The sequence below is a fragment of the Oryx dammah genome, unplaced genomic scaffold (genome assembly GCF_014754425.2).
Source record: "Oryx dammah isolate SB20612 unplaced genomic scaffold, SCBI_Odam_1.1 HiC_scaffold_25, whole genome shotgun sequence".
Classification (NCBI taxonomy): Eukaryota; Metazoa; Chordata; class Mammalia; order Artiodactyla; family Bovidae; genus Oryx; species Oryx dammah.
Window position 1 is genome coordinate 96,948,282 of NW_024070209.1, and position 16,469 is coordinate 96,964,750.

The 16,469-nt window shown below is 44.6% G+C and overlaps 1 protein-coding gene across 2 annotated transcripts in view; it reads left to right on the top strand.

The window, feature by feature from the left end:
- Positions 1 to 16,469, top strand: part of GARNL3 (GTPase activating Rap/RanGAP domain like 3) — a 144,517-nt gene that overhangs the window by 93,389 nt on the left and 34,659 nt on the right. For both annotated transcript variants that reach the window (XM_040225155.1, XM_040225156.1), the window contains exons 11-17: positions 422 to 525; positions 6,903 to 7,011; positions 9,085 to 9,130; positions 10,127 to 10,233; positions 11,252 to 11,367; positions 13,513 to 13,617; positions 14,773 to 14,847. In XM_040225155.1, the coding sequence (XP_040081089.1) occupies positions 422 to 525; positions 6,903 to 7,011; positions 9,085 to 9,130; positions 10,127 to 10,233; positions 11,252 to 11,367; positions 13,513 to 13,617; positions 14,773 to 14,847 (662 nt within the window). The remainder of the gene's footprint in view (positions 1 to 421; positions 526 to 6,902; positions 7,012 to 9,084; positions 9,131 to 10,126; positions 10,234 to 11,251; positions 11,368 to 13,512; positions 13,618 to 14,772; positions 14,848 to 16,469) is intronic.

Below are 16,469 nucleotides of genomic sequence, written 5' to 3' on the forward strand. Positions count from 1 at the left end.
CCCATGCTGTTAGTCACTATACAATGCTGCCAGGGATATAGCTCCTTTTGTTTTATAGACATGATAATTACCTGTATGTCATCTTGTGTTCACTTTGGCCTGGACACCAGCAGTAACTAGAAGGCAAGGAGTTGTAACATGCTGTCCTTTGGGGCTCAGAATTCTTATGATCTCTTCTGCTCTAAGCAAGGCAAGAATGAGACAGCAAGAGAGCTTAGAGGGGGATGAAGAGGCCCCCACGTGGGCAGTAGCCTTGCCTCAGCTGGAGAGGGATCCATATTGTTGCCTCCACTCAGGTGGATGATCATAGGATCTTTGGAATGTGCTAACTGTGCTGTATTCCTCTAGCCTGCAAATAAAGACTGTTTCCTTACGGCCTCACAATTCCCTGTGCCCACTAAATGCGTATTGTATTTTACAGATGACACCACAGGGATTCATTCTGTTTATACCATCTACCAAGGGCATGAGATCATGTTTCATGTGTCTACCATGTTGCCGTATTCCAAAGAAAACAAACAGCAGGTAGGTGTGAACACGCAGAACACCCAGCGGTGACCTCAGTGTGGAGAGCGCATTGCTGACTTCATAGAACCAGAGACTGTGGATGTTCATACACGAGCCGAATTTCAGGACCAGTTTGGGGATGTTGTTTCCAGTCTGTTTGCTTGCAGTTTCACCAAGGCTTAGGAAGAACTACCCTCACTGGTGCTGGCCCCTTCAGGAGATAAAGGCTCAGACAGTCATGTACCGGTGTGTCTGTGTGACCATGTGTGTGTGTGTGTGCCTGTGTGTGAGTGTGGTTTTCTAGACCCCTGACAGACGGTTTTGCATAAACACATCCTGTGACTTCTCTCCACGTGCCTGGGTCTGGTCAGAATGATTGCAAGTATTTTTTCAGGTTAATGCAGGAGGTTAACACTGACCATTTCCCCAATGGCCTGTGCCCCATTGCGGAAAAAACTACTTAAGAACACTCTGCCCCCTGCAGAGATTAGCCGCTGTTTCCAAGAGAAAACTTGCCCATTTGATGAAATCTAGATATAACAAAGATACATGCTGCTGGTTTATTAAGGATTTGGGGGGTTCCATTTACCTTTGTATGAGATTCTTATCCCTTTTTTACACATTGAAGGCATCTATGTAAGTAAATATCACAAACATGAATCAACAGTTGTTCAGCAAAGATTTGCAAGAAATGTGAACCTAGAGCCAGTATGTGAGGGCTAAAAGGGCTTTTTCCTAAACACTTATAATCCTTATTTCAATGAGACTCCAGTAGGAGAAAGACACAAAGCAGATCGTTTGGCTAAAAAGTGATGTTATGATCATGAGACATAGCGATGCTTTGGGGACATGCAGGTGGTGGGCTCAGGAAGAGCTAGTTCTGTTTGATGGTTTGGGGCCTGGAATAAGGAGCTGGTGGATTATCTTACAGGCAGTGGAGACCCTCTGGAGAATTTAAGCTTGCTCTGATTTTAGAAGGCTAACTGGTAAGGGACAGGCATAAGCAGGAAGTGCCTGGGCCCAGTAAGCTTGCTTAAGTGTCTAAGAGTTCCTTTCTTCCCTTGTGTGGCTGAGGTGATCTATATTATCACTACTAGGCTCCACCTCTTAGGAGCTGAAGCTCTTAGGATCCTGGGTTCACATGGAGAAGAGAGATCCATCTTACCCTCCCACTCACCATGAATTATGTTGACCTCTTACATCTCAACAATGATAGGGAAAAAATTCCACTGAAATATTTCATAACCCTCCTCCTCCCCCAACCCTGACCTTTTCAGCCCCGTACATTCACCAAAATAGCCTCTGTCCTGTGACAAATGATGGCATTAGCCGGAGACAGGAAGAATGAATGTGACAGTTCAACCTTTGCCCAACTCCAGACTTTAACCTTATCTTTTTGAAAGGGGCTGTTAGCATATTAAGAGAAAACAGGCTCACCAGGAGCACTGAAATGTTCCCAGATGAACTCTGGTGTTCTCAACATCTTGGCTGGATCTGTGGGTAGTGCTTGGGCCTTCCACTTAGATGTGAAGAAAATCACAACTATGAAATTTGTCTCTATTACCAAAAAGATAAAGCAGTGGGGAAGAGAGCCAAAGAAGTGCAGAATGACAGTGAACCTTCTCGGTGCAGAGAAGGACCAGTAACCACAAGCCTCTCTCTCTATCTGCCATGGTCTCTTTGGGGCCTAAGTTAACAGTCAGAAAATCTTGGTGGCTCATAAGATCTTGGTGGCTCTTTGATCTCCTAACATCTAAAACACTAGTGGAACAGTCTGAGCCACATCCAAAATCTGATGTAAAGAAACAAACTTTCACAAAGATTTTGTAGATTTTGGTTTTACAATAACTCCTTCATCTCTCTCTTCTATCTCCGGAAGTAAACCACAGTGGGGGCAAGAAAGGGGGTGTTGATATTTGTCTTTCTGGGGCTTATCTTCTCCCTAACATCTGTGATGTCCTCGCCCCTAACACCCAGTCTCCCAGTGCTCCAGAACCGACTGCAGCTTTCAGGACCAGATAAAAGCACAGGCTTTGTGTCAGCCCTGGGCCCAGCCCAGCTCTGCCTCAAGGTGGCTCTGAGATCCTGGACTCATTGTGTGTGATGACAGCCCCAGGGCTCAGTTCTCAGCTCCTTTCTCTTCTCTTTTTACACTCACATACCCATTCATATCCCAGCCCATGCCACAGACACCCAAACTTACATCTCCAGCCAGCCTAGGGGGAACTCCAGACCAAATATGCAGCCTTCTTGACACCTCCCCTGGGCTCAGAGTCCCACACCCAGTCTGTCCAAAGCTGAATTCCCTATTCTCCTCCAGACCTCTTCCTCCCAAAGTCTTTCATATCTCTGATGATGGCTCTTCTGCTGTTCCAGTGTCTGGGGCAAAATGACCTTAGCATCATTCTTGATTCCTGTCTTTCCTTCTCATCCCATATTCAGTTTGTCAGGAAATCCTGTGGACTCGACCTTCAGGTGACACCTGAGCTTTTGTCACATTTCAGTTACCATGCTGAATAAATTCCTCTTCAGCCTCCCTGGTGCCCTGACAGTGTTTCTCAATCCACTGGCCAGAGTGATCCTTAAAAATGCATGTCCACCTCTTCCCAAACCCCTAGTGCCTTCCGCTTCACTCAGAGTCAAAGCCAGATCCTTAGAGTGGCTGAAGGCCCTAGTGACCTCCATACCTCTCTGGTCCCTCACCCACTGCTCTTCTGGTTTCCTCCCTTCCAGTCACATCATCTTCCTTTCCTGTCCCAAGTCACCAGATACTGCTCCACGTCATGGCTTTAAGTTGCCCTTCCTTCTGCCTAGAACTCTCTCCTACCTGGTATCCTCTGGCTGACTCACTCACCACCCTCAGATCCACCCAAATGCCAGCTGTTAAAATGACCCCATGACTGAATTAAAGCCACAACCCACCCAACCCCAGTGCCCCCAGACCCCTGCACGGCTCCTGTTCCTCCATGGCACACATTGTCACCTAACATTACACATATTATTTAGAACACTTGTTTACATTTAGTGTGTAATTTCTGTGCCTACTGCTAGAGTACATGTCCCATGAAGGCAGGAATTTTGTCTGTTTTGTTCCTGGTATAGAGTAGAAGCTAAATAATTACTTTTAAATATATATATAAAAGCTTTTTTGAGACATATTTCATATTCCATTCACTTTACCCACATAAGTATGTTCACATGGTTATTCAACTATTCAACCACAGTCAATTTTAGAATATTTCATTACCCCGAAGAGAAATCTCTCACGGCTTTGCCATTACTTCCCACTCCCCACTGCCTAGCCTCTGGTAACTAGCAACCTGCTTTCTCTTTCGATTTGCCTATTCTGGACACTTTGTATAAATGGAATCAGGTCATATGTGGTCTTTTGTAACTAGCTTCTTGCACTTGGCATGTTTTCAAGGTTTGTCCATGTTGTAGCCTGTAGCTGTATTTCATCCCTTTTTATTGCAGAATAATTTCCTACTTTATGGATACATTTTGTTTATCCATTCATCAATTGATGGATCAGCACTTACTTATTTTCATTTTAACATAAAATTTACAATTTTAACCACTTTTGAATTTATAGTTCAGTGGCATTAATTCCATTAAGTGCATTGTGGTGCAGTCATCACCACAGTCCATCTTTAGAACTTTATCATCTTCTCAAACTGAAAGCCTGTACCCATTAATCAGTAAATCCACATTTCTCCCTCCCCCAGCCCCTGGCAACCACCGCACTCCTCTCTGTCTTTATGAATTTGATCATTCTAGGAATCTCATGTAAGTGGAATCATACATTTTTCCTTTTTGTCTGGCTTATTTCACTATCACAGTGTCCTCAGGGGTCATCCATATTGTACCATGTGTCAGAATTTCTTTCATGTTTAAGGCTGAGTAGTATTCCACATTTTTATACCACATTTTCTTTATCCATTCATCATTGGTAGATGCTTGAGTCATTTCCACCTTTCAGGTATTATCAATACAGCTGCTAAGAGCATTGGTGTACGAATAATTGTTTGAGTTTCTGCTTTCAGAATATACCCAAAACTGGAATTGCTGGATCATATGGTAGTTCTGTGTTTAATTATTTGAATATTTTTCCCAGCAGTGGCTCTGTTTTACATTCCCACCACCCAGCAATGCATGAGTTCCAATTCTCCACATTTGTAACAACGCTTGTTATTTGAGTTGTTTTAAAATAGCTATTCTGATGGGTGTGAGGTGATATCTCATTGTGCTTTTTATTTGCATTTCTCTAATCATTAGTGATATTGAGCATCTTTTGTGTTTATTATCCATCTGTATATTTTTTAAAGCATTGTGTATTCAAGTCCTGTGCTTATATTTTAATCACATTATTTGGGGTTTTTGTTGTTGAATTGTAGGAATTCTTTATATATGATTGAATATATGACTTGTAAATATTTCTCCCATTCTTTGGGCTGCCTTTTTACTTTGTTGATAGTATCCTTTAATGTAAACAGAAGTTTTAAATTTTAACGTAGTCAAATTTATGTATTTTTTCTTTCATTGGCTATGCCTTTAGTGTCATATCTAAGAAGTAATTGCCAAAAATCTTTTTGAATTAAATTGAAGTAAAATTATCAGAGCATCTCTAATCCTTAGTTTTTCCACTTGCAAAATGAGAGTAATATCTAATATGAGTCAGGCAGAAATCCTGTTCTCAGGAGCTTACAATGTAAAATAGGGGACACACGAGGGACCCATGGAGAAAAGTGAATCATTCTCCTTGGCCAGTTATGCAAAGGTCTTGGACAGGGCTTGGCAAACTATGGCCCATGAACCAGATCCAGCAGACTGTGTGGTTTGTTAAATAAAGTGTTATTGGAAAACAGTCTTGCCGATTGGTTTATGAATTGTCTACAGCTGCTTTTGTGCCACAACAGCAAAGCTGCATGGTTGTAAAGAGTATGATCTGCAAACCCCAAAATACTTACTGTCTGGACCTTCATTGTTATCATTCAGTTGCTCAGTTCAGTTCAGTTCAGTCGCTCAGTCGTATCCAGCTCTTCCCGACCCCATGGACTGCAGCATGCCGGCTTCCCTGTCTATCGCCAACTCCCGGAGTTTACTCAGACTCATGTCCATCGAGTCAGTGATGCCATCCAACCATCTCTTCCTCTGTCACCCCTTATCCTCCTGTCCTCAGTCTTTCCCAGCATCAGGGTCTTTTCCAACGAGTCGGCTCTTTGCATCAGGTGGCCAAAGTATTGGAGCTTCAGCATCAGTCCTTCCAATGAATATTCAGGGTTGATTTCCTTTAGGATTGAGTGGTTTGATCTCCTTGCAGTACAAGGGACTGTCAAGAGTCTGGACCTTCACAGAAAAGATTTACTGACATATATGCAATGGAATATTACTCAGCCATAATAAGGAATGCGTTTGAGACAGTTCTAATGAGGTGGATGAACCTAGAACCTATTATACAGACTGAAGTAAGTCAGAAAGAGAAAGATAAATACCGTAGTCTAACGCATGTATACAGAATCTAGGAAAATGGTACTGAAGAATTTATTTACAGGGCAGCAATGGAGAAACAGACATAAAGAATAGACTTATGGGCATGAGGAGAGAGGAGGAGAGAGTGACATGTATGGAAAGAGTAACATGGAAACTTACATTACCATATGTAAAATAGATAGCCATGGGAATTTGCTGTATATCTCAGGAAACTCAAACAGGGGCTCTATCAACCTAGAGGGGTAGGATGGGGAGGGAGATGGGAGAGAGGTTCAAAAGGGAGGGTATATATGTATACCTATGGCTGCTTCATGTTGAGGTTTGACAGAAAAGAGCAAAATTCTGTAAAGCAATTATCCTTCAATTAAAAAATAAATTAATTTTTAAAAAAGGATTTATTGGCCCTAGGTCTAGAAGATCATTTTGGAAAGGTCAGCTGGGGTCAGATTAGATAGGGCCACTATTCTCATCAAGTATATGCTTCAGAACGAGTAAAGGCATTTGTTTATATTTTAAAATATGCATATTTGAGCCCGTCCCCAGGGAATTCTGAGGCACTGCCTCTGGTCCAGGGGCCTTGAACTCCAGGCTAAGGAGATGAAGCAGGAGTGAAGGTGAACCTGATCAGAGCAGTAAAGTGGGAGAGAATAGAGGCAAGGAGACTGCTTGGAGGCTCCTGGGGGAGGACAGTGAAGATTAAATGCAGGCCTGAGTTGGAAGAGGAGTGAAGGAGACTGCCAGATGAGCCAGGAGAAGGGCTGGAGAGGTTGGGAGGCAAGGAGTCAAGATACTGCAGCTCAGGGCTCTGTGAGCAGTGGAGTTTGTTTTGCTCCATTAGTGCATTAACTCTGGGAACATGCCATGTGTGAGCGGCCTTCTCAGTGATCCTGTTCATTTACTTCCAGGTGGAAAGGAAGCGCCACATTGGAAACGACATCGTCACCATAGTGTTCCAGGAAGGGGAGGAACCTTCTCCTGCCTTCAAGCCTTCCATGATCCGCTCCCACTTTACACGTATCCTGGGCCTGTGTGAACCCTCCCAAGGGTTAGCCTCGCTGGACCTAAAATGACCCTCAAGCCTGATGTTACGGTGGACTGGCATGTGCTGATTGTTTTGGTTGCTAGACCCTAAGAGCCACTCTCTGTCCACTGCAGTGATGAATGGACTTATTTATTCTCAGAGAATTCTTCACTTCAGAACTGTCTTCCCTTTCCTCAAGTGTCTATGAAATGAGGGGAGCTTCCTACCCTCCACTGATAATAAGGGAATTAGAAGAATTATAGGTAGTGAATCCTCTGAGAAATTTGCTTTAGGTATAAAAAACTTGCAAGCTGAGATAAAAAGCCAAAATAATGTGTCTTTGTTGATTCTAAGTCCTGGAAATGGCTGCTGCATTACCATCTCTTGACATCTGAGAAGTGCACTCAGACAGGCCTGGGGCATGAGCGTGGCCAGCCCAACACATCCCCAACCATGGCCCCATAGTCCTGGGCCACTGGCCATGACAGCTAGGCCCAGCTGTCATGCCACCCATAATAAGTCAAAGGCAAGCAGTAGTACCTACAGGTTTCCAGTAATAAGTAAAAGACAACTAACAGGCATTTTTCAGAATAAATTCTGGTCTGGTTATTCATGTTCCCTGGAGACCCCAGTAAGGATGCTGGGCGCTAGGACCACTGTGACTCATGACATCTATAAGTAGATTGCTCTGTATCCTCTAGCTCATTTGCTTATGTCCTAACATTATAGAATGTAAGTTTTTCTTTAAATTATTTATCTGGGGGCTTCCCCGGTGGCTCAGTGGTAAAGAATCCACCTGCCAGTGCCGGAGCTGCAGGAGACGCAGGTTTGACCCCTGGGTCAGGAGACCCCCTGGAGGAGAAACTGGCAACCCACTCCAGGACTCTTGCCAAGATAATCCCATGGACAGAGGCACCTGGCGGGCTACAGTCCATGAGATCGCAGAGTCAGACATGACAGAAGCAACTGAGCACATTTATTTATTTGGCTGCACTGGGTCTTAGTTGTGGAACTCGAGATCTTTGATCCTTGTTGTGGCATGCAGGACCTAGTTCCCTGACCAAGGATTGAACCCAAACCACTTGCACTGCAAGCACAGAGTCTTAGCCACTGGACCACCAGGGAAGTCCCAGGATGTAAGTTTTTAAAAGCTGAAAATTGCCATGAGGACAGGGAATAAAGCAGGTATGCACATACACATTAATAATAAGTGATATCTTATCCTGGTCACTGGGATGGAGGACTAATATTTCTCCCTTCCTGCAGCAGTTCTTACAGAACAGAAAGAAAATTCCAGGAGGGAGAGGGAGGTGACTCAGTAACAGAGAGATCATCATTATTTTTAGAATTTCCTTTCATTATAAGTTTTAGATGGGACTGGGCTCGTTTGTTTCTCCAAAGGGACAAATCTAAGAGTGGGAGCACTCTGAGGAATTGAAGAGAATGGTATTTCAACCCTAGCTAAGAGAAACTAGGGCTGGGAGATGCTGGGGGAGGAGAAGGAATGGGAAAAGAAGAAAAATAAGCTGGTGGAGGTGGTACTATTTTAGACTCAACGTGCCCGACACGAGCAGAGTAGATTCTGCCTAGAGACTGCCGCCAGCTACACTAGTTTGTTTGGGTTTGTTTTGTCTACTAAAAGCCAGAAGGAGAGAGAGGGAAAGTATACAGTGGACACATTTAAACTGCTTTTCCTTTCAAAATGTATGAGATGACATATCTGGTTAATTTCATTGGGGATCTTGTATATATTTCCAGGCAAGGGAACTGATCTTTTTGTTCTGGTTTTGCTTTGTTGTAGTGGTTTCATAGTGTTATTTATGTTGCTTTTCTGACAGATTTGGAGGTGAAGCCCTTTCCCAAAAGGACGAGCACGCAGAGGTCAGACCTGTCTCCCCTGGCTGTCTCTTTTATAGAAGACAAGGTTCCATCTCAGCCTAAGGGTGACAGGTGCCCTGACCCCAGGAGAGCAGGTCCAAGATGATCCTGTACCCAGGGTTTACCAAACACAAGCTTTTGACTGTGCGCATCAGGTTCTTAATTAATTTCCTTAACCATCACCACAGATATTTTTGCCTTAGTGAGGTATGATCAGCAAAAGGACAATTACAGGTTGGTAACAACATTATCTTGATGGCTTGTTCTAATCCTCATGTTTACATGTTAATTTGGCATTCATTTTATGAGACTCTTGATTCATTACCTATTTCTTGATTGACTTGAAAGACTGTGTCTTCAGGAAAAGCTTGTCTCATATAGTGTTTTGTTTTGATTTGGGTTTTTTTTATTTGGCTGTGCTGGGTCTTAGTTGCAGCACTCAGGATCTTTAGTTGCAGCATGTGGGATCTAGCACCCTGACCAGGGATCAAACCTGGGCCCCCTGCACTGGGAGCGTTAAGTCTTAGCCGCTGGATCACCAGGGAAGTCCCCTGTTTCATATAGTGTTGCTCTGTGCAGTTGACCCGAGGGTCAGGGCTAGCTTGGAATGTGGTTGTGCTCCACAGAGGGCACAAATGTGATACGTTCGATCTTGCCCAGAGCACCCTCCTTCCTAGGCTACATCCTTGCCTGTTTATCCTTTTGTTCTCAAAAATTAATCTGTTAAAAGCTATCATGATGTTGTGAAAAGAGGATGAACTGTGAGGCAAATAGACCTTGGTTGGAATCCCAGCTCTTGTCGCTCACTAAATTTGAAACTTTAGGGGAAAAGTGTTTATCTTCTTCGAGCCTCAGGCTTGTCTGTGGAAGGAAGGTAACGGCTCTACTTTGTCAGGCTGCTGAGAATCAGCTGATACTATGTCTTAAAGTACCAAGTATGCTCCCTGTTGTGCAGTGGGTGCAAGTGGTGGTCTTTGCTGTCATTACTGCGGTGGGTGACCTTGCCCGCCGCTTGGTGGGTTGGACCATGAAGGATCCAGGAAGACCTGATCTTTGCCCTAAAGCAGATAGGATTGCTGCATGGTGGCCGAGGTTCTGGAAGGACAGAGAATGCCTTCCTCCTGTGGAAGTATTCCTAAGACATCACATAGGCAACTGGAGAAATTTAAGATCTAGATGTTGATGATCTTTTAAGAGAAACCAACTAACTCTACAATGTTCTCTATACAGGCTGAAAATATTTTCAGAGGAAAGCGTACCACTCTTTGGCCCACCCTTGCCATCCCCACCAGTGTTTACAGACCACCAGGAATTCAGGGACTTTTTGCTAGTGAAATGTAAGTTTCTGTTTTGAAGTGTTTTTGTACCTCGTTCTACATCAAAATACATTTCTTCTAATTCTTGCAAGACACCGTAAAGAAGATATCATTGTTTAAGCATTGATTGCATTCCATGTTCTGTTAATTTTTCAGGAGAAACGTATTTAGTTTTCTGATGGTGTTTTGGAGGTCTCTCCTGGGTTCTCATCGATACCTAGCATCCTAGCCAACAAATAACTAATATGTATTCAGTTCAATAGGCCTAGCTCTGTGCTCTTTTATGTGTTGTATCACGTTCTTACAACCCCATAAAGAAATATGGTTATATTCACTTTACATAAATAGAAAATTGAGGCCCAAGGATCTAAATAATTTGCTTAAGAATGCGCAGATAGCAGCAGAGCTGGGATTCAAACCCATAACGGCCTCAGCCGCAAGCTCCTAACTACTGCACACTTTCTATTCTGTGCTCTAATGTGTTACTGGACACTCCACTTCATTGACTCTCAGTGTCTGTAGTCCACTAAACCACCAGCTTTTTCTTCCAGAAGAAACTTTCACTGGGCTAAGAATTCCAGTACTCTGCTTGGGCAATGGTGGTGTTATTTTTTCTAACAAAATCCAGCAAATATATATTTAATCCCATTGAATGGCATCCTATGGTTTGGCCCATGTGTTGAATGGATGGGTGGATGAGTGGGTAGCTGGATTAATGGATGGATGTATTAGTGGATGGGTGAGTAGGTGGGTGGAATGGTGGATGAGGGCAGGTTTGGGTGCATGTTAGGTCTTCAAGTAATTAGTTATACCCTCTGCTCAGGAATCTTGTAATCCAACAGGAAAGGCAAGATAGATATACCTATGGAGTATAGCTTTGTACAGAGAAATTTAGCGAGTTTTTAAGGATTCTTCCATGAAAGAAGGGTAATAACAGCATTAGGAAATCGGTAGCATTTACTGTGAGAAGTTTCCTTGAGAAGGACATTCTTCAATAACCTAACATTTGTAATTCCCTTTGAAACTTGATTTATTTTAGTAATTAATGGTGAAAAAGCCACTTTGGAAACCCCAACATTTGCCCAGAAACGTCGACGAACTCTGGATATGTTGATTCGATCTTTATACCAGGATTTGATGCCAGATTTGCACAAGGTAACCCTGGGTCCGTTGTCTTCTTTCTTTCCCACGGGGTCTGAATTGAGAACACAAGTCCTTGTGATGAGTCCTGGTTAGAAGAGTGTAAAGTCTCCTGATCCTTGCTGTCAACACTGGACTGTGGCCACCAGGGACTGGGGTTCTCTCATGGATACCACGGGAAGAGGGAATGTTTAATGTCCATATACAAGACTGCGATTTTCATAAACAAACTTGTGGAAGTCACCATGCAGGCTGGGGCGTGAGTGTCAGTCAACAGTCCTTGGAGCAGTGGAGTGCTTTGGGGTGGCTGACATTGGGGGTACCACTCAGTGTTACCTGTGCCATGGAACTGCTGGGCAGGCCAAGTAGGGATTTGGGAGAGAGACTACGCTCTGTTAAGGTTTTCTGGAGATTTACTGGGGAGTACCATATTTAGGCACTGAAATATGCCTGTGCATTTACTGAAAATCCACTTTGCGCCAGACACTTCCTAGGCTGAAGGTGTATCCACACTGATGAGACCCAGCACCTTCCTTGAGGAGCTCAGCACCTTGAGGGCCCCACACTCTTTGGAAGGCTCCATACTCTACAAGATCGCCGTGTGTCAGGGTGGCTAACAAGTGTTAATGCAGAATGAAATCATCGTTGTTTAGAAGCACTTCTCACATTTAACAAAGAACACAAAACAAGTGGGAACACTCCCCTAGAATCAGTGCGGCCACAAACTAGCAACAGGAGCTGCTCTGAATGTGAACATAACTGCAGCGTCTGCTCTCAAGTGCCCCCCCACCCCCACCCTGGGGAGACGAAGAACATCAGAACAAACTGGTGCCCGTGTGACCTTTCCCTTCAGCGCAGCGACCGCCGCCATCCTACAGGTGCCCTTGATTTCCAGCTGGTCTCCACACCCAGCTACTTGCAGGGCTTGGGCCAGACCAACCCCAGGGCCCTAAACAGCCAGCCATAATTGGCAATCTGCCCATTTCCTTATTTCCTTAAAGTCAAGGAAGGATGAAGAGAGAGTTATTGTTGTTCAGTCACTAAGTCATCTCCCACTCTCTGCAACCCCATAGACTGCAGCATGCCAGGCTCTCCTGTCCTTCAGTATCTCCCGGAGTTTGCTCAAACTCATGTCCATTGAGTCAGTGATGCCATCCAACCATCTCATCCTCTGTCGCCCTCTTCTCCTCCTGCCCTCAGCCTTTCCCAGCATCAGGGTCTTTTTCAATGAGTTGGTTTTTCGAATCAGGTGGCCAAAGTATTGGAGCTTCAGCATCAGTCCTTCCAATGAAGAAAGGGTACCAAGAGGAGTATGTGATGTCTTTGCAGGTCTCAGCTGAAGCATCACTGCCTTATCAGGCCTTCTCCAGCCCCCAGCTGAAGCCTAGTGCCCCTGTTTAATGCCTCCAGATGCTTTATGTATCTCCCCTTCATGGAAATTATCCATGTGCCAGTCATGTAGTCAGTTACTTAATCTATCTTTCCTGTAGACTCTGCTCCATGAAGACTGAGATTGTGTCCACCACATTGCCCAGATCCAGCAGAGTATAGGTGCTCAGCCACTATGTGCTAACTGCAAGCATGTACCCAGTTTTCTGACTGCTGTCTGGAAGAAAACTGACATTTACTGAGTGTGTGCTCAAGCACCTCCCATGCATTTCCTCCCTTAGTCCTTGTAACACACCTCAGAGACAGCTATTAGCCACACAAAGACACTGAGACTCAGAAATTAAGATCCTTGCCCCAAATTACCCAGAAGGCCACAGAGCTGACAAGTCCGGGGGCCCTGTTCACATGGAATTGAGTGTGTCATGTTCCGGGGGTGCCCTCTCTGAGAACGGCATCCTTGGAGCTATGCAGCATAGTGGCTGATCACTCTGGGAGGCGGTTAGTAAGTGGAGCTGCTGGTCTGCTTGCTTTCTGAGCCCCTGCTCTAAGCTCTTCCAGGGGCTGGCTCTCCCCCTGTTGGCTCCTTAATCCCTCACGGCTCACACAGACCTGGGCAGACACTTGAGCAGTGCTCCATAGATGCTTATTGAGTGAATGAATAGAGGCAGCAGAAGTAGGACTATTTGGACAAATAGGTTTGTGGAGTAAGAGAAGGCAAAAATGAGATTTGATAACTATCTTTGGAATTCATAACTTGTCTTTCTTTTTCAGAACATGCTTAATAGACGATCTTTCAGTGACGTCTTACCGGAATCACCCAAGTCAGCGAGGAAGAAAGAGGAGGCCCGCCAGGCAGAGTTCGTTAGAATAGGACAGGTGGGTTTTCTTCTGACACCTGTTGTGCAAGACACAGAGTTGTGAGTCCATCCAAACCAGATGGCCCTTCTGCGAAGAATGTTATGTTTGCACACTCCTGGAGGAGTTCTGTCACTTCTCTTAGGATCATTGTGGAACCATAAGGAAGATTTTTTTTTTAATTTTATTGAAGTATAATTGATTTTCAATGTGTTAATTTCTGCTGTACAGTAAAGCGATTCAGTTATACATATTTATATTCTTGTTCATATTCTTTTCCATTCTGGTTCATCACAGGCTATTGAATATAGTTCCCTGTGCTGTACAGTAGGACCTTGTTGTTTATATGAGGAGGGGTGATGCTGGCTGGGGGCAAGAGGCCACAGGGCTCAGTCCCTGCTCCCTCTTGTCAAGGGAGCACATACCATTCACTTGACTCCTGGGGATCTTCTAAAGAGTAGAGAGCCAATTTAGGGAAAGCACCGTGAACTGCCCCCTGGCAGGAGTCAGCACGGAGGGGGCTGTCCCCACAAGAGACCTGGATTTCCCCTCTACCGCTTGAAAGCAGTCATCACAGGGAGGTGGCTCCCGGGCGTCACCCTATTCCAGGTTTTGGAGGAAGCCACGCCCTCTCTGCCTGGCTCCTCCGTGACATTAGTGTTTCTCAATTCTGGAGGTGACACAGCCTTCTGCATTGGTCCCATGTCACAAGAGGGAGGAGAAGAGCTGTCTGCTGCAGACAAGATTCTGACCTGAAAGTGGAAGCTAATCAGCAAGGCAATCACGAAAGCTTAGCAGCAAAGATAACCTTTTCCCAAAGCAGGAGCCCTGTCACCAGGGCCTCCAACTTCGGTCCGTGTTCAAAGATAGCACCCTGACTCTACTTTCAGAGAATCTAATTTATCAAGTTTGAGGAAGGACCTGGGGATTTTTTTCAGCACTGGTGGTTTGGAAATCACCGTACTGATATATTGATCAGTTGAAATGACAGAATGCATTTGACGTCATTAGATCCAGCTGACTCCTTTCCTTATCTTCAGTGATAGGGCAGCGTGGGAACCTGAAACAAGCCTGAAATTACTCCTGTTTCATTTTTAAAAGTTTTTTTCAAGTCATAACTGTTGATTCTCATGCTTTTACTGCCTGATAAACTGAAAAAGATCTCTGTTCTGTAAGGCACTAAAGCTGAAATCCATCGTGAGAGGGGACGCTCCATCAAGCTTGGTGGCATCGGGGATCTGTAAAAAAGAGGTGAGTTGTTGATGCTTTCATGTTCAACTGTGAATGTCCTGTGTCTTTAGGGAAGTTATTGAGATTCTTAGAAAGAGCTTTGTGGGGCAAGAGGAAGAAGAGCTTGTCTGTGGCAGAGTCTGCAGACGAAGCCCCAGGTAAGGTTGGGCAGCATTTAGTGAGAGCCTCCTGGCTTCCGTGGTGTGCCGGCACCTTTGCTTAAAGAGGCAGAGCTGCTGGACCGGGCCTGGACAGGCAGACTGAGCTCAGCAGTGCGCCTCAAGCCTTGTGTGTATACAGACGGCTGGGACATCCTGACCAAATGCAGGTTCTCATCAACAGCTCTGCAGCCGGGCCATGATCCTGTATTTCCAACAAGCTCTCACGTGGTGCCTGTGCTGCTGACCACAGACACACAGCAAGGCTCTAGGGCAGTATTTCTGAAGCTTCAGTGTGGGTTGGAATCACCCCCTAGAACCTCTGAATCTGTAGGTCTGAGTGGGCCTGAGAATTTGCATTTCTCTCAAGTTGATGCTGATGCTGTTGGTCAGAGGATCACAGCTGAGCAATCACTGCCTCCTCTACAACTCATTCACGGCCTGAGTATCTACTCATTTCTACTTCCCATGGAAAAAGAACTAGGTGGTCATCAAGCATAGAAGAGAAAACATAAAAACAAATCACAGTATGAACTTATTGTTTGCATTATTTTGTATTGTAAAGTCATACCCTACATACTTCATTATATCTATGTTCAGAATATGTAAAAGATAATTAAATGGAACAACCCCACAGACAGTGTATCACTGGAGAAGTGGCCATTGTAAAAGCAAAAGAATTATGAATATATCTACTTTTGCCCTAAAGGTATAGATGATCTATATCTGAACTGTAGAACCTACACAGTTCAAAGTCTGGTTTCAAGAAAATGATGCGCTCAAAATACAACCGGTGCTGAAAACCCACAGCCAATTAAAGACAAGACCGATGGCAAAGTATCTTTTCCAAAGGTTGCCAAAATTCCCAATATCTACTTATTCATTTGAACAGTAGAATTTGTAGTGTTGTCAAGGACTTCATAGATAGCACATTCCAATAAGATTTAGTAACTTTATTAACAGAGAAGGCAATGGCAACCCACTCCAGTACTCTTGCCTGGAAGATCCCATGGATGGAGGAGCCTGGTGGGCTGCAGTCAATGGGGTCGCTAGGAGTCAGACACGACTGAGCGACTTCACTTTCACTTTTCACTTTCATGCATTGGAGAAGAAAATGGCAACCCACTCCAGTATTCTTGCCTGGAGAATCCTAGGGATGGGGGAGCCTGGTGGGCTGCCGTCTATGGGGTCGCACAGAGTCGGACATGACTGACGTGACTCAGCAGCAGCAGCAACTTTCTTAAAAAGTTCTTAGGGAAATGCCATTCCAAGTAATGACTTGCACTTGGGCAGCCCTCTTTCAGTTTATAAAATATCTTCATGTCCTTTGTGTGATCCTTTCACAACAGCCCGAGCCTCATCTCAGCAATGAGGTCACTCATTTTGAGGCTGGTGGGTTTCATAAAGGTACAGCATGATTTTCCAAGATAGGAATAATTCACACAGCGTTTACCCTCATCCCAAACAGCACCCTGGCAGGTGACC